The 27,339-nt window shown below is 46.7% G+C and overlaps 1 protein-coding gene across 1 annotated transcript in view; it reads left to right on the top strand.

Annotated features, from left to right (window-relative positions):
- The window catches only part of LOC147662844 (alanine aminotransferase 2-like), a 165,353-nt gene extending 141,464 nt beyond the window's left edge, over window positions 1-23,889 (top strand). The window contains exons 7-10 of the mRNA XM_086950865.1: window positions 2,695-2,869; window positions 3,904-4,059; window positions 21,470-21,582; window positions 22,684-23,889. Coding sequence (XP_086806991.1) covers window positions 2,695-2,869; window positions 3,904-4,059; window positions 21,470-21,582; window positions 22,684-22,774 — 535 coding nt within the window. The 3' untranslated portion in view covers window positions 22,775-23,889. The remainder of the gene's footprint in view (window positions 1-2,694; window positions 2,870-3,903; window positions 4,060-21,469; window positions 21,583-22,683) is intronic.
- Window positions 23,890-27,339: the final 3,450 nt, after the last annotated feature.

The raw sequence follows: 27,339 nt of genomic DNA, 5'->3' as shown, positions 1-27,339 counted from the left end.
TACCTGGGATTCTGGTTCACTCAGGATTTTGACGAGCTGGCCTGCAGTAATTTTGGTACTGCCCTAAGCTCTTATACTTGTTCACAAATATCCCTGTGTACCTCCCACTTTTTTCAACAATTGCACCAGGTCCTCTCCCATCTGATATGGCGAGGGGGACAACCTCGAATAAGCTCGGAGATAATTAAGTGAATAATGCAGCTCAAAGGTATGCACATCCTGATTTTTGCATATTTTACTAGTTGGCTCAGGCATATGATTTGAAATACTGGGCACCTATGCAGCACACATCTATGCATGTCAGGACGGAGCGAACACTAGCCTGAACACAATCACTTTTGGGTATGATATGTGCGCCAGCTAGAACGGCTCAGCAGCACATAGATGTGCTTGCCTTGACGAGCTATGCATGGTGGGAATTGGCCCGGAAACTGCAATATGATATCCCATACTCAAAAGTATTGCCAGTTGCTGACAATTCCCTCTTACCTCCTGACACTGAGAAAACAGTCAAAGGGCTGCTGCTGCAGACAGATGTACTCACCATGGGGGATATACTAGTTTCCATGCCTGCACTGGAGCGACCCCGCTTGCAACCTACTGCTCTCTCAAGCTCAAGTCACTTACCCTGCACAATATCCAGACATGAAGTCTTCTCTCGGACACTAGCTGACTGATAAAGTATGGAGATACTGCTGTGCAAAAGTTAAGAATAGCCCGCTCACCTACAAAAACAAACTCATACATTTTAAAATTTTGCATCCGTACTATTGTACTTCTGAGCTAATACCTAAATTCAGCTGGAACACCGACACAAAATGCGCTAGATGTGACCTACCTAATGTTAATTTTCTTTATGTCATGGGATTGCCCAGAGCTCACCACCTACTGGTAGATCATATTCTCGGTGGTCTCTTAGATCGTGGGTATACCAGTTGACCCTGAATCTCAGACAGCCATACTGGGAGACCCTACAACTTTACCCCTCGCAAATCACCATCTTACCTCCATTCTGCTGATATTGGCCAACAGATGTGTGACCGTGAGTTTGGTGCAGAAGACGGTGCCAACTGTGGGGGGAGTGTGGCTACGGGACACTGCTTACAGCCAAGAGATGTTGAAGCAATATGCTGAAACGGTACGTACTACTGCTCGACTCGGGGACTTATAGGCACCATTCTGTCTACTTGCAGTGTAACAGAGGGTCACCACCACCCTCACTGCACACCTAGGGAGTCTATGCGCTGTCCCCTCACAGTCTGTTCCCCTTGTCGTGGAGAACTGGCCCTAAGCATGTACCAAGATATTTGCAATATTTATGACTGTTTAGTAATATCAGTACCTTGAGTGCCATACTAGAGACAAAATGTATGTACTGTGTCTGTTTCTCTTTTATGCTACATAACTTCTGTGCACATTTTTTACTTGATGTTACTGTGTTGAAACACCAAAAGAGAAAGTTAACTTTTGTCCACTTCAGACCATAGACTGGAGGGTCTTGGGCTTAATTTTTCAGTTTCTCCTATAGAAAGTAACATTTATTTGTTACATTCTCTTAAGAACACTTGTAGAGCGGGCGTACACCCAAGGGTTTCTTGGTACTGTGACAACCAGGAGGGACTGAGAGAAGGCTCAGAATGATCAATAGTTTGCTTAAACAGCCAGGCCTTCAAAAACGTCCTGTACTTCAGGAAGTTAAGTTCTAGCCTGAACGAGGACGGGAGAGAGGTCCATTAGATGGGGGCAGTACAGAGAAGCTCCTGCCCACTGCTCTGTCGCTTTAACCGAGGAATCCTCAACTGGTTGGCAAGAGAGGATCTGAGAGCTCAAGAAAGAACATATCTCTGAATTCTGCGTGTTATAAAGGCTGAAGCATGATCATTAATTTTGTAAATAATATAAGCTTTTTATATTCTCTGTTTTATTCAGCTTCATGCCCTCCACTCTGCAGTATGAATGCCTAGTCTAGTCTATTTAGGTTAGACTTAAAGAATGCCTTAGCTGTTTGGCCGACCTCATGTTTTCCCAAAACAAAAGTTCATGGTAGTATAATATATATGTTTTATGCAAATGTACAGGGGCTCGTAGTCAGCCCTGGACTATTCGATTGTTATTCTTGTTTTGCTTCCTCCCACCGCAGAATTTAACACGAGGCAGTGATTTCGCCTGATTAATGCACTGGCTGTCTTGCACGGAGAGTGACATCATTTTGCATGCACTCCTTTGCACATTCAACTGAAAAAAGTGCACTTAAGTGACAGGTTTTGGTGTGCCTGGGCTGCTGGCCTACTCCGTTATTTTGATATTTTTGCCATTTGTTGCATATGGCATATGTTTGAACACTGGGCACATTTGCCAGGGCCAGATCTGCTGGGGTTGCCAATGCTTGTTCTCTACTGTACCCAATTCTATGGTCTTAGTCAGGCTGCCATGGTTTGTCTACTTCATAAATCTGTGGTTGTTTTATTCGGAGCAATTGTACCTCCCCATATGTCTAAAATCATCTATTGCAATGTCCTCTGTAAGTATTCATTGGGTATTATTACTTTGCTTTAACTTGAAGGAAAGTAGTTGATAGTTCTTTCCTTGTGTTGTGCCATTACATATGCACGCCAGTAGATTGATTCGTTTGTTACTGAAAGTGCATTATCAGATAGGGTGACAATTGTTAATGCTTCCTATTTTTGGCTTCAGGTGCGGATACAGAGGTGGTTATATGGAAGTGGTCAATCTGCACCCAGAAATAAAGGAACAACTCCTCAAGATGCTCTCTGTTCGTCTGTGTCCTCCAGTGTCGGGTCAGGCAGCTATGGATGTGGTTGTAAATCCGCCCAGACCCGAAGAAGAATCGTATGAACAGTTTATCAGGGTCAGTATATTAGATATTTCATTTTTGTTATTGAACCACCATCAGTACCAAAGTCATGAGTCTAGGTACGCTCTAAAAAACCAAGTCTAAATCACCCACTTCTGGATTATTGCTTTAGTTTAACTAGACAAGGTTTATTGATAGTCCATCCAGGCCTCTTTCAGACACCTTCATAGTTGTGGTCTCATGTCTTAAAACCTTAACCCCTTCGCTGCTCATGACGAGCTCAGCTCGTCACGAGGCACGGTTGAGCTGTGTCCTTTTGACGAGCTGAGCTCGTAATGAACAATGGGGTTCATCCAGGATCAGCACAGGAGGGGAAAAGCCATAGCAGCCAAGGTGTTAATTTGTGTCTTCATAAAACCTTGCTCCCTTCACTGGTAGCATTTATATGCTTTTCATTAAACTAAAACAATAGAAGTGGTAGGTGTTATCAAGTGAAATAAAAAGAGTCTTGCATTGTTTCTGAAAGCAGAGATGATTGGGATGCCCCTGCACCTGCATCCAAACCTTAGACACCGAACATTAGAGAATTCAAAATACTCATGCCGGTGTATCCACATTAAGTACTATGTGCCCCTCTTCCACTTGAATTGTGTCTAAACAAATAGAATAGCAAGGAAGGAGAAAGTTGTTGGCTGCAAAGTGTTTGCTTTTAAAGCTGAAAAGAATGACGTACGTTGTATTAGAAAAAGTAAAATGGCGAGATGACTCTTGGTGTTTGAACTGGGGGCCACAAATGTGGTGAAACCTCCCATGTAATAAATGGATGCTAATAAGCAAGCATGCTTGTGTTAGTGTCCGTGTGGGCGAATGTCTGGCAATATGCATGTAACAACCTTAATTCTGGTGATATGGTATCATTCATTTCTTTTCAGTAGTTGGTGCATATTTTGTACTCCTATTGCCTCGGGTTAAATCTTTTACTGTTCTTGCAATTCCAATTCGCCAGGAAAATAGAAATTACTTTTGTCCTTATAAGCAACAATTCATGAACTATGCTTATGTCTAAACGTTTTCCTTTTTTTCACCAGGAAAAAGAAACCGTTTTGAGCAGCCTGGCCACAAAAGCTAAATTAACCGAAGACCTATTTAATAAAGTTCCTGGTATCAAGTGCAATCCTCTTCAAGGTGCCATGTATGCCTTTCCTAGGATCTTTATCCCTCTCAAAGCTATCCAAATAGCAAAGGTTGGTTGTCTCCTCTTGTTCACCATTTCATCTGAACAAATTTGTTATTCCTCTAGCTCGAAGCACTGTCTCTAAGGCAATTAAATGTATTAGTTATTTATTTATGGACTTTGAATAGCACGGCTATATTCAGTGAAATGTAAAGTATATTTTATAAATTACTAGATGGAAGAAGGAGTGCTGCCAAAGAGGTATAAAAACACAACTTAAAATTGTAAGGTGAAGAAAGGGCAGGCGGGACAATTTGGCATTATAGCACTAGTTTTATGAGGTTTAAGCGGCAAAGGTGAGTTTTTCTAACTTCTGCATTCTTACAAGTCTGATTGAGTTTTTACTGAGGAAGGTAGGGAGTTCCAAGGGTTTGGGCAGTTCCAAAAAAAGACTCCGAGTGTGGAGGAGGTGGTTAATGCTGTGTTTGAAGGAGGAATTAGTTTTTGCTCCAGAATCCTCTATCACCATTATAGATGGTGGAAAGTCCAGCAAGGTGCCTAGGGTTCCTGAGTTGAATGGCCTTATGAGAGAGAATCCAATTTTGCATTGTATTCTGATGTGAAGCCAGTGGAGGTTTTTCAACTTTGGAGTCATGTGATTAAATTTCCTTGATGAGATCAGCTGCGCTATAGGATGTAAGACCTCCTAGATGAAAGCGAGAGAGGGCAGTGGAATTCCTGCAAGACTGTGTTTCTGTGGTCCAGGCGGTAGATGATTAGGACATGACCCGCTGGTGGTAAGAAGGTGCTTTGTTTTCCAGGGTTAGAAAGATGTAATTTACAGACTAACCCAGTTTGATGAATTGTGGTGCTAGAGACTGTGTGCTATCAATAGTAAAGCCTAAAGATGTTGCAGTTGGAGGAAAATATTCTTTGCTTTCCCTAAAGGTATGGATACTGGTCAGTTACACGGCTATTCACACAATCACAGCCCAAGATGATGTGGTGACATTAATTGGATCAGAATTGCTACAGTTGTTTGCTCTATGTCTTTTGGTAGGGCTTTGATGCATAGAGGTGTGCTTGACAGAGTTCGCTCTTTATCAAGACCTGAGCAAATGATGACCTCACATCAGGTAGAAGTGGTGATGCTGCTGCTCCAGCGATTGTTTTGGAGCTCATACATGGCCATTAATATTTATTTCATACCTGCATTTAAAGATCCTTATTAGGTTTGGACTCAACTGCTCTTTCAGGATGCATCGAACAGTCATCCTAACAGATGCATTAATCAAAAAGAGACTGTAAAAAGACTACGTTAGCGAGTGGAAGGTGTACATACTGTCAGATATTCAACAACACATCATGGCATTTCTGGGTACACAGCCCCTTCCTTGCATGCAAACATCAGGAGAGCATTGCTGAAACTTGTATTATTAACACAGGTGGCATGTATATTTGTCACACAAAGCCAACCTTTATTTATGGTCTGGTAGTCTTGCCACTTTTTTACCAAGTGCACGGAATACTTGGTGCAAGTAAGAGTAATGGCTGTTAAATTGTCCAAAATTGCATGCTTGCTTACTTAATCAGTTCCCTCCATTAGTAATTTTATGACATTAATTGGAAACGTATTCTTGCATCGTCTGCCTTATGAAAATGTCTGAATCATTTACTGTAAAATCAAATAAAGTTGGTGGAGTTAGGGATTCGTTGCGTGACTTGGAAGCAAACACATGTTAAAATTAAGTGTGAATTTATGACTGTTGGACAGGCCTCGTGAAGGGGCCGCTCCCTCCCCGCATATTAAGGCCCGAACACCGGCTCTCCCGGTGTCCCCAGAAGAACCACCCCGGCAACCCACAGAAGCAATCCGCAACCCGTCCCCAACGGGACGCCAGCTCCCGAACACCTCGACATCGGCTGGCCCGGGCCTCCATCAGCAGCATTGCCCCGGCCCAGCCGCCATCTTGGACACTGCACCACGAGGCCGCGTGGCCCCAGCTCGACCCCAACCCTGGGCCTGGCCAGGCCCCGACATCGAGGCACCACCATCCACCCAAGAGGTAAAGAGACCACTTGGCGGGTCAATGGGAGAAAGGAGTGTCGATGGCTCTCCCCCGCCAGGTGCCGATCGCCCCCGGTCTCCCCGGGCGCTGGCTCCACCCCCCTGCTGGGTGTCTGGACTCCCTCATCCCGGACCTCCCGACCTCCCAGCGCGAGGGTCCGGACATCAAAGGAGACCAGACCTATAACTGGGGCAGCTCCAGAGCAGGAAGGCAGTTGTATCCTGGAGTCGAGAGACACCTTGAAGAACTCATCCTTGACGGACTGCTGGCGCTGCCGCAGCCCTGCCTTGTGAACTACCTCCGAAGCCTGCTGGCGCTGCCGCGGCCCTCTGCAACCTACACCTTCGTCGGGACCTGCTGGCGCTGCCGCGGCCCATCCTTGTGAACCATCGCTCTTGCCTGCTGGCGCTGCCGCAGCCCTCTGCAACCTACACCTTCGTCGGGACCTGCTGGCGCTGCCGCGGCCCATCCTTGTGAACCATCGCTCTTGCCTGCTGGCGCTGCCACGGCCCTCCTCACTGAGACTTATCCTAGCCTGCTGGCGCTGCCGCGGCCCGACCTTCCAGACCTCCGAGCTCGAGGATTGTGAGCTCCCCTCCTGCCACACCTGTACCGGACCGGTACCAAGACTGTCCCGCTACCCTTTCCCCTACAGAGACTAGAATTGAGAGGACCCTCGTGTCCTGACCTCACTGTACCGCTGATAACCTTGCTTCAAGAATCGTATATAAAGAGTGTTGACCTCATCCTTGTGTGGTGTCCATCTGTGGGGGGGAAGTTACTTGTCTGTACGATCGCTGGAGACGGCCCTCACTGGAGGCCTCTCCCCCTGTCCTCGGCTGACCCTCCGGGTCCCCGTCTAACATTGGTGGCCAGCGGCGCGATCCGAACCAACGCGTAATCGTACAGAGAGTAACTCACCCCACGACTCAACCACAATGTCAACAAAAGAGAGCGGAACCACAGAAAACTTCCAGATGGAGAAACTAGAAGAGTACAACCACAGAGAGCTAAAACAATTTTGCATGGAACTAGGCATTGCTACCACAGGACTGAGCACGAAAGAAGACTTCAAAAAGGCCCTGGAATCTTGGGCAGAGACGGGTACGGCCGTACCCCGAAACCAAAGCCTCGAAGCACCGGAAACGAACACCACCCAGACAGAAGGAAGAAGATCGGGTCTCTCCCCGGAGGAGATCCGAGAACGAGAAAAAAGCAGGCTCCATGAATTGGAGCTGGCTCGACTTCGGTTGGACGGAGAACTAAAAGTGGCGGAACAAAAAATAACATTGGAACACTTGCGGGTCCGAGAGGAGCGGGAAGAGAAGCAAAGACAGAGGGAGTTAGAAGAGAAAAAACTAGCCTACGAACATGAGCGCAATCTAAAAGAAATAGAGCTTCGGAAACAGAATAAAGATCTCGGGGTGCCCGAGCGCCCGAACACTCCTGGCACTACAGACCCTAAAGTCCACATCCCCAAGGATGTCGTCAGAGAATATTACCGGAACGACGATATCCAGCAATGGTTCAAAGCCTATGAGGTAGCCATGACCTCCCACTGGATTCATCGAAGCGACTGGGGAGCCGGGTTATGGGGGAAATCCGTCAACGAAGGGCGAGACGCCCTGCTGCAACTCCCGGACCATCAGATGACCTCCTACGACCACATGAAAGCCGCCCTCCTCACTCGATACGGGCTCACGCCCGAGATGTACCGCTAGCGGTTCCGCGACTGCAAACGGATCCCGGGTACAACTTGGGTGGAGTACGTGAACTTTTTCAGCAGAGCATTCGAGGGGTGGATCAAGGGCAGCAAGGTGACCACCTACGAGCAACTCTTTGACCTCATTGTGTGGGAGCACCTCTCCAACAATTGCTTCGTCGAGCTCAGGCAGCACCTCCTCGACAGTAAACTGACTGAACCTCGGCAACTCGCCGCCGAAGCTGACCGATGGGAGAGCACCCAAGTTGCCCGAAACGGGCCCAGCGAGCCAAACAGAACCAACCAAGGTCACCATAGCCCCCGAAGAGGAGGAGGCCAGGGTCAGGGCAGAGACGCCGTCCTGGCGGCTCCCGCCAGCAACACCCCGCCCCCGGCCGGCAGGGGAAACCCCCCGATGCGTCCAGGGTTCCGAGCCAACGTTACTTGCCACCGATGCCAGCGACCCGGCCACTACGCCAACGACCCTAATTGCCCGAAGAACCAGAATCCTATGCCCCGCCAGGTCGCTGCCGCCGCCCTGGGAGAAGAGCAAACCCCCGAGGATTATGAAGAGTACGAGCCAGACCAGCCCGAGTGGGAAACAGCAGCCATGTCCCTGGTCTGCCTAGGGGAAAGAGACATGATTCCGCGGGCTCCCCTACCCGCCAATACTCGGAAATACAGCCAGTGGGTCAACATAAATGGGCGCCAGGCTGAAGCCCTACGCGACACCGGGGCCCGTGTGACGGCAGTCCGCTGTCATCTGGTAACCCCGGAGCAGATCTTGCCAAACGTCCTTTGCCCCGTCCGATCAGCCGACAACTCCGAAAGCCTGTGTGGGATGGCCTGCGTCCCCTTCGAGTGGGGAGGAGTATCCGGAATGCTGAAGGTGACTGTCCGCGATGATGCCCCAGTGGACTGCCTCCTGGGGAACAACCTCGAAAGTTCCCCCTGGGCAGCCGTCGAAAGAAGAGAGCACCTGGGGATGTTGGGCCTCCCTGAATGGGCCTGCGTAACGACCCGGTCCATGGCCGCCCGCGCCATCTCCAGTCCCGAAGAACACAAATGGCCAGAACCTCCTCCCCCGATCGCCCCGGAGGGAGACGCCCTAAGCGCCAATCCCCCCAGGGCAAAACGAAGAAGGGCCCGTTCAACTCCAGGACCTTCCCGAACTGGCACAATGGCGTCAAGAGGTTGGTCCCACCCAGGAACAATTCCGACAAGAGCAGAAGACCTGTCCCTCCCTCGAGGGACTCCGGCAGCAAGCCCTCGCCCAGAGCGCAGGAGACACCGCAGGGGCCCACTGGATTTATTGGGACAATGACCTGCTCTACAGTGAGCAAAGAATTGCGGAGCTGGGGGCCAGTCGGGTGCTGGTGGTGCCCCTCCGCTTCAGAGACTTCCTTTTGAACTTGACACACGACGTCCCCCTCGCTGGGCACTTGGGGCAAGACAAAACATAAACCGCCTGGTAACCCACTTTTACTGGCCCAAAATGCGAAATGATGTCTCCAACCACTGCCGGGCCTGCCCCACCTGCCAAGCCAGCGGGAAGAGCGGCCGAAAGATCAAAGCACCCTTGCAACCCTTTCCCATCGTCACCACCCCGTTCGAACGGGTGGGAATAGACATTGTGGGGCCCCTAGACCACCGAACGGCCCAGGGACACCGGTTCATCCTAGTCCTGGTGGACCACGCCACCCGCTATCCCGAGGCCATTTCTCTTCGGACCGTGACAGCACCTGTGGTAGGCCGAGCCCTAATGGGCTTCCCCCGGGAAGTCGTCAGCGACAGGGGCACAAACTTTATCTCCAAGTACATGAGGTCTCTCTGGCAACAGTGCGGGGTCACCTACCGGTTCACCACCCCCTACCACCCGCAAGGAAACGGACTGGTCGAGCGGTTTAACCGCACCCTCAAGGGAATGATCATGGGCCTGGAGGAACCCCTACGTCGCCAATGGGACGTGCTGCTCCCGTGCCTCCTCTTCGCCTATCGAGAAGTTCCCCAGAAATCCCTCGGCTTCAGTCCCTTCGAGCTGCTGTATGGACACCCCGTCCGGGGCCCCCTCAGCCTGGTCAAGGAAGGATGGGAGATGGCCCCCCAGAAGACCCCTCCGGACGTATATAAGTATCTCCTGACCCTCCGCAACCAGACCCGGCGATTCAGGGAACTCGCCAAAGCCAACCTTGAGGCCAGTCAGGAGGACATGAAGAATTGGTACGATCAGCATGCTTCCTCCATTGAATTCGAGCCAGGCCAGCAAGTCTGGGTGATGTCTCCAGTCGAACCCTGTGCCCTGCAGGACAAATGGACAGGGCCCTTCAAGGTGATAGAGCGCAAGGGCCCTGTCACCTACCTAATAGACATGGAGTCCCCCCGGAACCTCCTACGAGTCCTCCACGCCAACAGACTCAAACCCCACTTCGTACGCTCGGAACTCATCCTACTGATGGCAACAGATAGTGGGGCGGAAGAAGACTCCGAGCCCCTCCCGGACCTACTGAGGACCTGGGAAAAGGATGGCTCTGTGGAAGGGGTCAGACTCTCCGAGGCCTTGTCCCCGGAACAACGCCAAGACTGGTGCCTTCACGACGTGGACACTGGGGATAGTCCACCTATTCGACACAGGGCGTACCGAGTGCCAGATCGGGTGCGCACCTGCATCCAGGAAGAAGTCTCCACAATGCTGGCCCTCGGAGTGATCGAGCCATCCGACAGCCCCTGGGCCAGCCCAGTCGTACTGGTCCCCAAGGCTGCCGCCCCGGGCGTTGTCCCCGAGCTCCGGTTCTGTGTAGACTATCGGGGCCTGAACGCTGTTACCCGAACCGACGCTCACCCCATCCCCCGGGCGGATGAGCTGATTGACCGCATGGGGGCTGCCCGCTACCTGAGCATCTTCGATCTAACAGCGGGCTACTGGCAAATCGGCCTCACCCCCAGAGCCCAAGAACGATCCGCCTTCTCTACCCCAGATGGCCACTACCACTTCAAAGTGATGCCATTCGGCATGAAAAACGCTCCAGCTACTTTCCAACGACTCGTGAACCAGGTACTGGCGGGCCTCGAAGAATTCAGCGCCGACTACCTGGACGATATCGCTGTGTACAGTCGTCACTGGGCAGACCACCTTCACCACCTCCGAGAAGTCCTGCACGCCCTCCAGCAGGCCGGCCTCACCGTCAAAGCCAGCAAATGTCAGATTGGCCAGGGGTCCGTGACCTACCTCGGACACCAAGTGGGGAGCGGTCTGGTAGCCCCCCTTCAGCTCAAGATCGCTGCCATCCAGTCCTGGCAACCTCCTGTCACCCAAACTGAGGTCCGGGCCTTCCTGGGGCTCACCGGATACTACCGGCGGTTTGTAAAGGACTATGGCAGCATTGTGGGGCCCCTCACAGAACTCACATCCAAGACAAACCCCAAAACCGTCAACTGGACTCCGGACTGTCAAGCGGCCTTCGAGAAATTGAAGGCCACCATGTGCACCGCCCCCGTGCTCCAGGCCCCCGACTACAGCCGGGAATTCATCGTCCAGACGGACACCTCAGATCATGGCGTTGGGGCAGTACTCTCTCAACTCAACGCCGAGGGAGTCGATCAACCAGTGGCCTTCATCAGCCGACGCCTGCTGGCCCGAGAACAGCGCTGGAGCACCATCGAGCGGGAGGCCTTCGCAGTGGTATGGGCCCTCAAAAAACTCCGGCCCTACCTCTTCGGTACCCATTTCAGGGTACAAACAGACCGTAGACCCCTGCAATGGCTGATGCAGATGCGGGGGGAGAACCCAAAACTGTTGCGATGGTCCATCTCCTTGCAGGGGATGGACTTCACTGTGGAGCATCGCCCTGGCCAAGACCACGCCAACGCGGACGGCCTGTCACACTTTTTCCGCCTCGGCGAGGAGAGTACCCAAGAGGATGGGTGACTCTCCCTGCCTTCAGCTGGGGGGGACGCATGTTGGACAGGCCTCGTGAAGGGGCCACTCCCTCCCCGCATATTAAGGCCCGAACACCGGCTCTCCCGGTGTCCCCAGAAGAACCACCCCGGCAACCCACAGAAGCAATCCGCAACCCGTCCCCAACGGGACGCCAGCTCCCGAACACCTCGACATCGGCTGGCCCGGGCCTCCATCAGCAGCATTGCCCCGGCCCAGCCGCCATCTTGGACACTGCACCACGAGGCCGCGTGGCCCCAGCTCGACCCCAACCCTGGGCCTGGCCAGGCCCCGACATCGAGGCACCACCATCCACCCAAGAGGTAAAGAGACCACTTGGCGGGTCAATGGGAGAAAGGAGTGTCGATGGCTCTCCCCCGCCAGGTGCCGATCGCCCCCGGTCTCCCCGGGCGCTGGCTCCACCCCCCTGCTGGGTGTCTGGACTCCCTCATCCCGGACCTCCCGACCTCCCAGCGCGAGGGTCCGGACATCAAAGGAGACCAGACCTATAACTGGGGCAGCTCCAGAGCAGGAAGGCAGTTGTATCCTGGAGTCGAGAGACACCTTGAAGAACTCATCCTTGACGGACTGCTGGCGCTGCCGCAGCCCTGCCTTGTGAACTACCTCCGAAGCCTGCTGGCGCTGCCGCGGCCCTCTGCAACCTACACCTTCGTCGGGACCTGCTGGCGCTGCCGCGGCCCATCCTTGTGAACCATCGCTCTTGCCTGCTGGCGCTGCCGCGGCCCTCTGCAACCTACACCTTCGTCGGGACCTGCTGCCGCTGCCGCGGCCCATCCTTGTGAACCATCGCTCTTGCCTGCTGGCGCTGCCGCGGCCCTCCTCACTGAGACTTATCATCCTAGCCTGCTGGCGCTGCCGCGGCCCGACCTTCCAGACCTCCGAGCTCGAGGATTGTGAGCTCCCCTCCTGCCACACCTGTACCGGACCGGTACCAAGACTGTCCCGCTACCCTTTCCCCTACAGAGACTAGAATTGAGAGGACCCTCGTGTCCCGACCTCACTGTATCGCTGATAACATTGCTTCAAGAATTGTATATAAAGAGTGTTGACCTCATCCTTGTGTGGTGTCCATCTGTGGGGGGGAAGTTACTAGTCTGTACGATCGCTGGAGACGGCCCTCCCTGGAGGCCTCTCCCCCTGTCCTCGGCCGACCCTCCGGGTCCCCGTCTAACAATGACTATATTTGATCTTTGCTTGTGAGGTGTGGAATCAATATAAGTGCTGTTGGTGTAGCCACAGGCAACATAGTGCTTCACATATAGCAAGAAAGTACAATTGCAGGAGTAAGGCAGGCGTAGTTAACATGTGATAGGACTAGAGAATTGGCGTTTACAATTTCTTCTGAACAGGTGTGTTTTCAGATCTTTGATCATATCAGGGTTGTGTTTTATCAGAGTTCCTCATTTAAGCAGTTCTAGAGTATTCGAGCTTGTAGCCTAAATTCTGCGTTTTGGACTTTTTGGCCGCCTGGATTTATACAGTTATGTTTAACTGATCCGGAAAGATTAGGTGGATGGCTTGAAAAGATGTTACTCAGTTTAGCTTTTCCTTTTTAATTGTTACCAGAGTTCTACTTATCCTCAGATCCTTATCCTCAGATGAGTTCTTCGCATCAAAGTCCTCTGTAAACATTTTTGGGCTCAGACAGGTGTCAAATTCAAAAGCCTCTGATCAAGGAAACAAGACGCTCAAGAAAGCAGAGGAAAGCTGTGTGCAAATAATGTTGCAGCAGCCTTTATTAAACACGATTGAAGGGGGAAGAAACGCGTTGTTTTTACTCTTCTATTAAAATGAGTATTAATATGACCCTATGAACACGTTTATAGCAATATATATTAGCACCCTAACTTGTTTTTATTTTGTTGCTGTCACTTGAATACCCCTCTACTATTTGGTAAATCAGCCCTTTAAGTATAAGGGCTCAGAAAAGATAATCACATTTGTAGAATTAAAACATCTGCATTTTCCATCTTTTGATTTTCTTTTTAGGGCTCGCCTGCTGATGCGCTTGCGCATGGCTAGCGAAGCTCTATAGTGGCTTATCCAGAGTTTAACCACTGGCTATTACACTGGCGATTCCATGCTGTGCATATGCTCTTTTTAGGTCATTGCGCAAGCACAAGCCCTAAAAAGCGCATGAACAATACCAGCCGCCTGCCTGCCTTCCTCGCATTACCACATCAAATTAATTAATTAATTAATTGCAAGTTTATATAGCGCTAGGATCGACTCCCGGAGGAGTATCTCCGCGCTTCGACCGCTGCGGAACCCTTCCTGGCTTCCCTGAGAGATGGTCCCTTAATGGGTATCTCCAGGGTGAGACCAGGCATCCCCGGCGGTCTGGTGGGGCCGTTAGTGCAGATGAGGCAAGCTTATGCCCAGAGTTGCCGAGTGTGATCGCTGATCAGAGTGGGCACCGAGGCGAGAGAATTATCGAGTCCGCTGACCCTGGTCCAGAAACCTGCCACGTCGGGAATCGAACCCTGGTCCCGGGCCGTCCTCTGCTCTCGGGTCTGCCGCCTCTAACCAGTGAGCCACACTAAGGCAGCCCAGCCTCCCTCCGACAAGCTTCTCAGCGTGCGCGCTGCATTTCTCCTCCCAGCGCATTTCCGTGTCTCCTTTTATGCTCTCTGATGCTTGTTTTCTACAGTATTCGGACTCTGTCTCTACTTTAATACACACTTTAGCTCCTTCTTCTTATCTCTTTTCTCCTCCCCCTCTCGCCAGCCACATTTCTTTGCTTCCCTCTCTACCCCTCCCTCCACCGGCTTTCCTTCTTTTTCTTTCCTCCCACATCTCTCCATCCCATTCCCTCCCCCTGCTGCTTTCTGTCTTATTTCCTCCCTCTTCCTTTATCTCCTCTTCCTCCCCAGCACAGAAAGCTCTCGTGACCCGCAGTCCCTTCCCTCGTGCCCTCTCCCTCCTGTCGCCCTGATATCTATCACCAGTCCGCACGATTACATCATTCTCCTGTGTCTGCCCGCCTTTTCTTCTCACGGTCTCCTCTTTCTGTCTCCATCTTTTACGAACAGCCGTCTCCCTCCCTGCCCTCTTCCCGTAGTCTGCCTCTTCCTCCCCCGCCATGATAAACTGTTGTTTTCCATGATGTGCACCGGTGCAAAGTGTGTCTGTACTTCTCTCACGTTAAGCTTTAACTGCGTTTCTGCGCTGTGGCCCACGGCTGTGTCCGTCCTGTTTTCAGAGCACAATTTTCACAATCGCATGTCCACTGTCGGTGCTGACGGTTAATCATTCCTACCTTCGTTATGTGCTCACCCCGACCCCTCTAGCTCTCCATTTCATCATACTCTTGTCTCTTATTTTCTTGCCCTTTGTTTCAGGCTTTTTTTAAAGTTTTGTTTTCGTTCTTCTGTCCTTTTCCTGTTTTGCATTTTCTCTTCATACCAGTTTCTTCTTTTGTTGGTCCATTTTTCTTTCTTTTTTTCCTTATTTGTAATATCAATACATCTAAGTCACGTAAATACAAAACATGTTGCATTACAAATGCTATAGGTGTCACATTTGAGAAAGTTATAACTATTGGCATTGTAAATGACAAAGCTATTAATTTAGCTATTTTTAAAAATAACACATAAATAAAAAAAAAATCATTTATAAGACCAATAGCTCAAACTTTCCTAATGCGAGCCCTATTGCATTTCCAATGCTTGTTTGTTTTAGGGTCGATTAGAACCAGGGTGCGAAGTAGTAAATAAAAGGGCCCAAAAATCTGGTCTCCAATTCACACTAAAATTTCGCCCTAGAGCAGGCTATCCATGCCTTCTCAAATTGCAATGGCTTCTTTCATTGATTTGGCGACAATTTTTAGAGTAGTTTTAGCAACACAGTGATACTTTCTGATCTCTGTTTGCAGCATTTGTCGCTATAGATCACACTGTGAACCCTCCTGCAATCTATTGTTGAGCTCGATTAGTATAAGTTTTTGTTCAAAGAAATGCCTGTTTCAACATGACTTTGGTACCGCCACTGAAATACACAATGCACTAGGACACAGACTCCACATCAGATGTTTTCTTCCATCATCCGGCTCTGATGTGCCTTAAGTGCTTAGTCACCGCTGTGACTAAAAACGTAAATCTTTTTACTGCACTATTGGGAAAAGATATCAATCCATCACCGACATCTTTTGACTCTTAACAACCAGGATGCATGAAAATAATTTGTTGGAGGGGAAGTGTGTGTAGAATACTGTTAGTTTAACCCATATTGCAACAGGAATCTCTCACAGCCAACACTGGTTCTGTAAGCTCTTTTTGCTGAGGGACCACAAGTAGACTGCCTTCTAGGCTTGTAATTCCTTTGGGTCAAAGAAGGCCATGTGGAACTGATGGGACCAAAGTTGGATGCACTGCTCAGAAATGCAGCACCAGGACTTTTGCGAGTCCCTGTCTGGAGTCGAAGACTCCAAGGAAGTTCTGCCTCCAGGGCCCCCATTAAAGCCTACACCGAGGAAAAAAATATCCATCTCACCCATTAAGGAACTCAAAAAGATACACGATCTAAAACTAAAGAATCTCTCTCAAAGGGATCAGCCTTCAAAGGAAAATCGCAACTCCAGTGAAAGGAACCGCCTAGAGAGCACCTTACTTTGTCCAAAGAAGTTGTCACTGAAAAAGGCTTGACAGTACTGTAATCTGGACTGCTCCATACTGAACGACACACTCAAAGCTAGAGGAATGCGTACTTGAGGAGACAAACCTCGCAGCTGAAAAGATTCTCGAGATTATGCTGGTATCTCCTTGATAACGAAATCCACTTCATAGCACAGTAAGACTTCATGCATATCCCACAGGGACAGCAAGAAGGTTCTGAAGTGTCTGATGTCAGGCAGAGAACCATATAATTTGACCCTGCCATAGGAGGTATTGTTGCTGGAGATATCAGGCCTTCCAAAACAGGCTTTAAAGCATATTTGAGGAGGCCATTTCTGAAAACATTAGGCATTTTTCAATACCCAAGAAAAGAAAAGCAGGCACTCCATCTACCTTTCCACCATCCAGGTCACCACAGTCCATGCACTCCGAGGAGACTTCGTACCAGAGATCATCATAACCAGAACAATGACCAACTGATAAGCAAGAATTGAAGATGCTTGGAATGACTGTGCAGTAGATTCTCAAGGTGACACAGTTTTAGAGCTATATCCATGTTCTTGTATTGGTAGTAAGACTCCACACTGTCCAACTGCATGTGGAGGAGAAAAACGACTACCTCAGCAAGTCTTTCTCTGAAACTGAAGAAAATACTAATTTTAAGCTTTTGAATTGTTTTTACTACAATAACTTTCGATGACAGAACATGTATGCTGTAGGCAAAACCTAAATACTGCCTGCGCTATGGGTGTTGTACAACACCAACAGCAAAGGAGAGGTTTCCGGAAACCGCAGGCATATTTGTAGCAAAAGCAGTTGTGGCTGGAAGTAAACCACCATACCAACTACAACAGTCCTTTATAAAACACAGCAACAATATAGACAAACACTGTACGTCATAAGGAACATTTTGTTGCGGAGGTAGAGCATGGGGTGTGTAGGGAACAAGTAGCTCTGCCACCTAGCAGTTACCTTCCCAGCAGTTCCCCAAATCACTCAACACCAGTTGGGGTAAGATCGGGGTTATACCTGCTAGTGTGAGTGTGTCATAAACTCAGATCAATGGGCGTTATCCACCATTGACCACAGTTACTGCTTGGAGTTTCATACTGTTCCTTCAAATTTGCCCCCACCAAAATCAACAAGGGGCCCCTCTCAGTCTTTTATTAGTCAATGTTGGCCCTTTTAGTGAAAGGTGGCATTGGAATAGTGATCAACATGTTCAAGGAGAGTACTTACTCTTTTTGCTTCCTAATCCCAAAAGATGGATTAGACTTTATGAATAGTTTTGGAACTGAATGTATTAAACTGCTAGATAATCTCAGAACACCAACATGATCATCCTGCAAGATGTCACCTGCGTCTAAATATGGGAGGCAACTTGACAAAGCCCAGTCTAATAGATGCACACTTCCCCAAAAATCAAGCCAGTACCTCAGTTTTGTGTTAAAAGGAACACATCAGCAATTCAAACTTCTGCAGTTTAGAGTAACAATAGCTCAAGTCTTCCCATACCTAGATAATAGGCTGAACAAGGGAAAAGGTAGATCATATTGCCTTGCCCATGCTCAACAAATAAGATAGGCCCATCAAAAACAAAGTTTAGAAATGAAGAGCTACAAATATACCCAGGCCTGAAACAAACTCGGTTTTCTGGGAGCTTACTAATTTCAGTGGCAGTGAAAGCTTACCTCAGCTGTGAGACAGTGATTGCACTTCAAAAGCTTCACCAGACTCGTTCGCGGACAGTGAGAATGATTATGAAACAGGAAAGATGACGTCCTGTCTTGGGTCAGAACTCTCTGCAGTGTATGCCATCTTTAAAAAGAATGCCTAGCCCGACAATGGTCACACGCGACTGAGAAATGGGATATCTAATGTTGGTAGAGCCCAGTGTTCAGCACAAATAGCAACAGTGGGACAAAGGTATTTGTTACTGGGCTGATCATTGTGGACCCCAGCCACAAGTGACTTTAAACACAAATGCTTACCTCACAGGTTGTGGAGCAGACTATCGGAATCCAATCATTCAGGGAGAATGGTCCACTCTGGAACAAACTCTAAGCTTCAATGTATTGAATCTCAGGGCTTTACATCTAGCCCTCTAAGCGTTTCAAACAATGTTTCAGGACACAGTTGTCCTAATTCACACAAGCATGACCACAGTGTGCATCTACAGAAACAGGGAAAAATTCACTATCAAAGTTGGCTCAAGACACTTGGCCTTAGGCAATACTTTACAGGAGATATATGTTGTTGGAACACCTATAGGGATGCACAGCAAGCTTGCTGCTCTTCTAAGCATGTAAACTCAGGAGTCGGAAATATGCTCAACAGCTACTGTTGGAAGACCCCCAAAAGTTAACCTGTCTGCCATCCACCAAATGCTAAATGGCAAAGCTTTGCCTCCAGGAACCTGCACTGACAGTCCTTGTGGAATACCATATGGGTCATTTGGTCAGGGTTATTTGCTTCCGCCTTTCTTTACAATCGCGCATCCCTTTTGTTGTGCATAAAATCTGTCAGACTCCCAACAGTGGTGGTGTTAATTGCTCCAACGTGCTCGTCAGCCATGGTCCTCTTTACTGTTAATGATGGGCAGGCGTGGTGGTACATTTCCTGTGTCCCTGCCGCTGGGGGATGGCCGGGCTAGCGGTTTTCTCAGTTAGCCACTTTGAGTCCCCACTGCCAATGATAGTGTCATAATGGAAACTATTAAGGATGTATATTCACCCATGCGAAAAGATTCTAATCCATCCAGACTTGCTCCTTCAGCATTGAGGTTTGGATGCTGCAACCACCTTTAAGTCAATCATGTATGCGATTTGGCAGCTTAGGTCCTAGATTTGGATACTTGCAGTTACCAGAGGAATGCATGCAAGTCCTAAAGAGACTAGAAAACCTACTACTCACATGTGCTATGCGGCTAAATGCAAATGCATTGTGGTTTACTGAACCAATCACCAGATTTGCTTTAGTAGCAACCATAGAACACATTATCTGTTACCTCCTACACCTACAAAAGTTAGGGTTAGCCTATACTTCTGTAAGAGTTCTTCTCACAGCAATTGGATACCCGCAGAATAGGAAACCTCAATCAACATTTAAAGTTACTGTTATTAAAGCTTTTATGCCAGGTCTTTAAGACTCCCTCTTGAGATCTTAACATTGTTCTCACCAGGTTCCTTGGAGCTCCTTTTGAGCCACAGCACTTGTGTTCTCTGCAGTTTATCTTTTAATAGGTAGTTTCTGTATTAGCGATCACCTCCCTCAGAAGAGTGAGCTAATTTCAAGCGTTATCAGTTAAGAAACCTTTTATGCAGGTACACAGTGACAAGGTGGAACTGCAGGCACACCCACAATTCTTTCCTATAATAGTGTCAGTATTTCAGTCAGCCAGTCTATAGAGTTACCCTTCGTCTTTCCACTTCCACAATCACGAGCATAAAAATCTCTGCACTCATTAGATATCCAAATAGCTATTGTGTTCTGTGTTGGCTGGACTTGGTCCATTATCAAAATACCAGCTTTATGGGACCTTTGCACAAGTGCATCTTGTAAGTCCTCGTTCAGAAGCTCAACTGGCAAGATGGATTGTTAGATGCATTCAAATATGTTATGCCAAAGCCAAACGTAGCCTAAGTGTTACACGTAGGGCGCATTGCACTCAGAAGAAGGGAGCCAGCATGACATTCTTGGAAACAATCCATTCGCAGATGTTTGTAAAACTGCCACATAAGCCTTCATCCACACTTGAACTAAACATTACAGTGTTGATATTCATGCCAGACAAGAGATGTAAGTTTGATAAACTGCACTTAAAACTGTGTTCCACGCAAGACTATTTCTTCTCACACGCCACTGCATTAAGGACCTAGGTCCTGCTTTTCAGTATATGCTCTGTATGTAATCTACAGCTCCATATGCTGCAAACGGAAAATGTCACCAGCACACCTGTAGCACTCGGCAGTCTGTAGTGCTGTAGGTTTCCACGCGCCCTACCCACCACCTCAGAAGGAGGGATAGTAACACATTATATGAGTTTTCGGATTATATAGAATCATTTTTCTAGTACACACATTATTTTTGCTTGGCTTTAACAAATCCAATCACCCCTCTCTCGTTCTCTCTCTTAATCTTGGGGAGAGGAGGGGCACTATCTGAGGTAGAGCCTATGTCCTCTGATGCATTGTGGGTTTTAAGGGTGGTATCTCTGTTCACCTTGAAATTGAAACTTGAAATTTTTAATTATCTGGGCCCAACACTAGATGGCACGAGTGTGTGCAGCATATGAATCTACCATTAGCAAAAATGGGGTGACCCTGTGTCCCTCAGAACCTGGGTATGTATGATATATAACGAAGTGGTTCTGTTGGGAATGTGTCCATTTCTTTGTTCAATGTAAACAATATATCCACAACATTCAATTTTTTGTGAAGAACATTTATGAATTTAAATGGAAGAAAAAGGTTCAACTTCACTTTTAAAGAACCAAATATGAACACTTGGAACACACCACAAAGACACACTATTTTTCGGTCAGAAATGACACTTTGTATTGTATGAGTGTTATGAACACAAATTATTAAATATGTCTGTTCATAAAACAATACAATGCAAGGCAATAAAGTGATTGAAGTGCAGGAAAAGTGACTTTGAGGTGATAAGTTGAAAAAAAGTGCTATACATATATTATACAAATAGGTGACACGTAAGGACAATAGTAGTTATTCTGTACTGCCCAATTTCTCAATGCATGAATACACGACCCAAGAGTGACTTTATGTTGGGGTCACGGAAGCTGCATGGACTGGTGTGACTGCAACGTCGACGTTTCACCCCTAGGTGATAGCACAGCTTAATATGAGTCAAGGGCGGGTCTTCATCAGGACGTGGGGGGTGGGGGGGGTAGGAAAACAATAGTTGACAGCCGCAATGAATGAATGAATGATGGAGATCCTATGATGAAATTAATGTAGGATCCAAATTAATTCCATTTACGAAGCACAGGTAGACCCACACTAGGAGGTTGTGGTCTGAGTAAGCGATGAAAAATCTAATGATCGACCCCCAGCACTTCTGATATTGAAATCCACTTTTTCTAAGAAATGTAATGCAGTATCTATGTCTCCTTTGATCAGGATCATGAAATGACTCCAGATATGTTTTACTGCATGCGACTTCTAGAGGAGACTGGAATATGCGTTGTTCCTGGCAGCGGGTTTGGCCAACGCGAGGGAACCTACCATTTCAGGTACAGTATTATCTTAAGCATACCCGGGAATGCTTACGTTGTGTGAAGAGTTCAAAAGAAATCAGTTGTTTTAATATAGCATCAATGATACTTGCTCCGAATTATTGTGGTGACAAAAGTTGAAAGAAATATTGAAGGCATCACGAGTAAGAATGGTGTAACCTCAAATGTGTCCTTTTATATCTGGTTGTATTTTCTGAAGATATTTTATATACATAACTCTTGCATGACATTTAGGCATTTACAAGAAAGTGCCGCAGCGTGGCACCACAATCCCTTTGTCTGTGCCACACTGCAGCACTTTCAGAGCACAGGGATGCGTCGTATCTACAAGGATATGACAGATCCCTTTGCTTTCCTCTCTGCTGGTGCACAATTTGCTGGCCATGGGCCAATGCAGGCACCCTTGCGCCATTTCTGATTGCTTATGTGCAGGAAGGTGTCCCTCCCTGCACATAAGCAATAAAAAATGGCATTTTTCAACACCTATGTGTGCTGCATTAGCACACATAGAACTTGCAAAACGTCATTTTTTAATGATTGTTTATGTGCAGGAAGGGACACCTTCTTTCACATAAACAATCACCAGAGGTGACTTCCTCGTTCTATGTGTGTTGCAGAATGCATCACGCATAAAAAAGAGGAAAAGAAGGAGGAGAAATGAATACATTTATCCTCGTTGCACCTCCCCTGGTGAGGCGTAGCATTCAGACGCATTTCCAGGTTTACGATTTCTCGCAAATCTAGAAATGTGTCAGGTTCCATGGGTGTTGTGTGGGAACACCCACAGCAACGCCCATGGAACGCCCCTTTAACGCAAAGTGCTGCATGTAAAGGGGCTGTATTTTCGAAAAACGGAAAAGCCACACAAGGTGGCTTTTCCTGCCCTTGCGAAATGTGCAGCCGGTGCGTCACAAGAAGTGATGCACTGGCGTCGCAAGGGCCTTGTAAATAAGCCCCTTAGTCACAATACAAGGCTCCATGCCTATGCTGTCTAATGCTTGCTGCTGCTCTCTTTTACTCCAGTAAAGTCGTTTTATTTAGCAAAAAACAGCCTCATATACATTTTCTAACCATGTCTTTTTCCATCTACTTTCGTAGAATGACCATTCTTCCCCCTGCCGAAAAGCTGGTGATACTCCTTGAAAAAGTGAAGGCCTTCCACATGAAATTTCTGGAAGAGTATGCCTAAGGAAATCTGGTCACTCTTTGCACGGATAGCTACACTTTGTGATGCTTGCAATTGTGCTAGCCTCGTATGCAATGCACTCTTGAACAAGGATGGAGTTCTCAAACAGTTTGGCTAGGACATTTTAGGGAGGGAGTGTCGTAAAGTGGAAATTAGAGAGGATTTGAGGAATGATTAGGTAATGCTAGAAAAGTTATTTTGTGCCTTGCCGCTCAGAAAGAGGCAAATAGTTAGGGCTTGATATTGCTCACACTTTTGTACTTCTTCCTTTTACATGTTTTTTTCTGTTTTCAGTTCTTCTAAAGTCTGATTTTTTTTTTGTCATTTATTTTTTCCGTGATGCATGTAGTTTGGGCAGATCTTTGTTTTACTTTTGTTCAGGTCTCTGGTAAGACACTGTTTAAAATACCTCGTTTTTTTCCAAAAACATTTTTAAGACTGGTGTTCTAGAAAACAGCGTCGAGCATCATGCCTGTGTTTTGTTTTGTTCTTTTTATTTTAATTTGTGAGAGTGTTGGTTAAGAGGTGGTTATTTTTAAAATTGTTATTTTGTACCTTAAAAGTGGGGAGAAGAAAACGTATCCATGCAATTTTTTAATCTGCCGATTGCAGGCAATGCTGTTCTATTGAAACGCACACTAACTTATATGACCTCATGCTTATGTTCCTGAAAGGTACGGCTGTTCTGGTGTGTATGTTTTGGGATGAGTGTGTGCGGCTTTTTGTGCCTCAAGCAGTGAGTGAGTCAGTGCCATACATAGTCACAAAAGGTGTTTGCCTTATGAGATGCGCACAATAATCACATTTTCATATCTTCATAAAGTAATTCTTGCTGCTTACCTGGTAGTATTCAAAACCTGGGTCCTCCATAAACCTCTAAGTGACTCAAAAATAGAAACCTTCTAGATTTAGCAGCAATGAGAAGATTTTTGGTCAGTAGAAAATGCAGCATGTTAGGCATGCTCTGTGTCTCCTCTGCCGTGTGCAGTAAATTCTTGCATATCCGGTATGCGCTTCAGTGAACTGTCAGTGGCATGGGTCAACCAGTATATTTTCTTGACTTTGGTGACCTGTGTACTCTGATTTGGTAGTGGTTCGTTGGTGGACATTGTAACACACCATTGTGCTACCATAGCTAGGGTTGATGGCAGGAATCGCTGTCCTAATTCACTCTATGGGTTCCGTTTGATCTCCCACCTGTGCCTATTTGGTTTATCAGCTTGCATCGGCAACATTTTGCAAGTGGATGCCTTTCTGCTGTCATCACATGACCTTTAGAGGTCATGTAGCATAAAGTTGTACCTTAGTACCTACAGCTTCGAGTCAATGACCAGTATCCACGTGCTAAAGTAAAAATTAGGTTTCTCACACAATGATTGATCTAACCTGTCTGTCGTCATATAAATAAGTGATAAAATGGTCCTGCGACAGTATATGGTCTGGAGACCTGCTTTCCTATGGTTTGTTTAAAATTTGGTGCCACTGTTGAAGTGAAATGTTTGACTGCCTTTATGTTGAAGGTTGAACTGGTAGGTCCTCAGCCAACATTCAGTCCAGGTGGAGCAGCGTCAAGCGGGCATATAAGCAAGAACCACATGCTTAAAGACCACTTCAGCATGAAGATACACAAGTCTTTGCTGTATGTTAGTTGGGATCTTTAGAAAATAGGAAGGTATGAGGGTACTCTAAATTAGTAAAAGGCTCCTTGTTCCATGTCAAAGCCAATTGTATTAAATACATGTGTAACACAAGCCACTGAGCAGAATTGGGTCCCTTTTTCAATGCCCAAACCGGAAATACTCCACATCTTGTATTGTTTTACTGGACGTAGTTATTTACAAAAAATACCACTAGAAGAAAAGTGCATTGTTCTGTTAACAATTAAGTTTCCTCTGTTTTTTCTTTTTAATGAGGTTGTATATCTTGTGTACATAAAAAGGGAGTTTCTGTTTACAGACTGTATCTGATGGTTGATGAGGACCCAGTGGCGGCTCATTTACATTACACGTTCTTAATGTTTTAAAGATTTGGTTGCTGATATTTTGCAAAAACAGACCTCCTGCTTCTCAGTGACTGTTTAAATGAACAGAGGAAGCGAAACTGTATGTAAAAACATGCATTTTGCTCGTTTGCCTTTTAGAACAAACTTTTCAGAAGCTGACGTTTGCTTGTTTATTGTGCCAAATGCTGGCAATAAGACGAATAATGTCAGATTTCAATATTGTGAGTCTTGACAATTCTAATTTGTTCTAATGTCCAGATAGTGCTGTTTTTGAATCAAAATACAATAGAGTGTATTAAGAGCCTTTTTTGTGACCTTGTGGCTCTGAGCAGTGTTGTGAACTCTCTTACAGTAGTTTGGATCATGTCTGCCGTAACTGCAGTGATGGTATATCGTACTGGTCTGGCATTCGAGACCTAGGTACAATTGGAGAAGTATGATGCTACAGGAGCTTCACTATCACCTAGACTGATTTGTTTGGTGACTTGTGCTTCTCCAGAAAATAGCGGAAAGCTGGCGGATAATACTCGAAACGCCTGGATACTAGTACCTCTTCTCATCCATCATCTGATGATCAGTCCTGGGCCTTGGAGGAGACAACCTTAAAAACACAAAAAGAGAGCATCAAATGCACTGGATAAAGCAAGACATTCTATGTGCTTAATATCCGATTTCCTCTTTCACCCGCAGTCGTAGAGCCAAAAGAAGTACACAAACTGACCATGTGGAAAAATATATTTTCCAGGACAGGATGCACTGTCATGTTGGGTGGATTGTGGTCAGTTGAGGAAAGGTCATTCGAGATTGTTGCCACTTACTGTTTTTCTGACCATTTTATTTCTTTGCTCTCTACTGAAGATCATTGTGAGATGACAACATGAGAGCAGCAAATGCTAGTAAACATTGCATTACAAAGGTGACCACGGGATGCAAGCATGAACCATAGAAAATCATGGTGAATTGTACATTAAACAGAACACTGGGGTTTTACATTTGAAACTAGATGTTAGCAATTTTCTTTTTTGGTTGCAAGGTGTCAAGTAAACACAACGATTTTGTTTTTTTAATTAATCTTGTTCAGACATTAATTGACGGTTAGTGTGATTTTTTTAAATATTTTTCTAACACAGCTAATAATAGGGCTACACATGATCCTTTAAAGTGTTTTTTAGAGTTCTTCACAACTTATGTATGCAACCGATGACACTTAGTTTGGCTTTCTCTTTGACACTAAATCACAGAATTGTGTTGGGTAGCATATTGAACTGTTCTTTAGTTTACAGAAATTTAAAACACAAATAAATTTATTTCATGAGTACAAGTGATACCTGACTAAGAGCCCTCCAACAAAGCTGTGAAATAAATTTCTGAGTGTAGTTAATAAGGAAGTAAATATGTGACATGTCTCTAGGGGCACCTTTTCTCTTGTATTTTGCTGCCATTTTTTTCATTTTGTTAATTATACCAATATGCCATAATCACTATTTTTACTTTAACAGCAACCAGGCTTTCTAAAATGGAAGAAACTGATTAAGACAAGTGCATCAAATCTTTGTAATGTAACAAACAAGACATAAAGTGCAAGTCTAAGCTTGACTGGGTTTGTTCTACCATTTGTCCAAGCTAAATCTGTTGCTAGTTCTGCTTGAATCTTAAGTCTCTTCAAAGAGAAGGAGCTAATGCACATACGGTCACACCCATAGCTGTTGCTTCTTTGAACGCAATGTGCCCAGTAGATTTTCTGAAAATATCTTTTTTTTACCCAGGCTAATCATAACTTTTGCGGTTCTGTTGCCTTCAGGAGTGCAAAGTGAAAGTTCACCACAGTTTACCGGATTTTTGTAATGTGCGGATAGTCGATTGACTCATGATATGTAGTTTTTGATTTTGTGTGGAGGCGCTTTTGAGCTCGCCTTGGGTGGTAGTTTCAGTTCATTCAACTAGTGTGGGGCTTTATTCTCTTGTATCCATTCTGTAAACGTAGCATGCTAAAAACTTTAACAAGCAATCTGTTATGTTGGGGTATGTGCCAAATCAGATTATTCTCCTTGTATTTTGCAACTGTCATTTGATAAATAAAGGTTAAGTTTTGTTTCTATTGAACGTTGTTATTGTTTATTTGGCTTATATTAACACGTTTAACCACTTGCGTGCACGCAAACTATTCGCGCTGCGCAGGAGTTTTTAACAGTGGGTGGGATTCGAACGGCCAGGGGCCGTCCTCCGCGCACGCCCACTGTGACGCGTGACGGCTCCTGGCCGTCACGACCATGCAAGGGGTTCAGAAGTGTTCTGCAAACTACGCTATGGAATTAGTTGGATCTTGTTTTGTTTGCATATGTCCCAAGAATTGCACATTCATTGCATAGTTGAAATATATATTTCTTTCTTGTCTTCGATAATTTCCTGAAACTTAAGGAATCATTTAAGGTTTTTACAATGACAAAGTAGCAGTTTTTCTAAATCTCATTCCAAATTGACTTTTTGAAAACACTTAGTAGCTGATTTGTATCCATTGTTTGGGAGGGTTTGGCAAAAGCATGCAGTCAATTCCCTCCCCCAGATC

This window comes from Lissotriton vulgaris, unplaced genomic scaffold (genome assembly GCF_964263255.1).
Source record: "Lissotriton vulgaris unplaced genomic scaffold, aLisVul1.2 SCAFFOLD_2626, whole genome shotgun sequence".
Lineage (NCBI taxonomy): Eukaryota > Metazoa > Chordata > Amphibia > Caudata > Salamandridae > Lissotriton > Lissotriton vulgaris.
The sequence above is the reverse complement of the archived record's forward strand: the minus strand, read 5'-3'. Positions and strand labels throughout refer to the sequence as shown.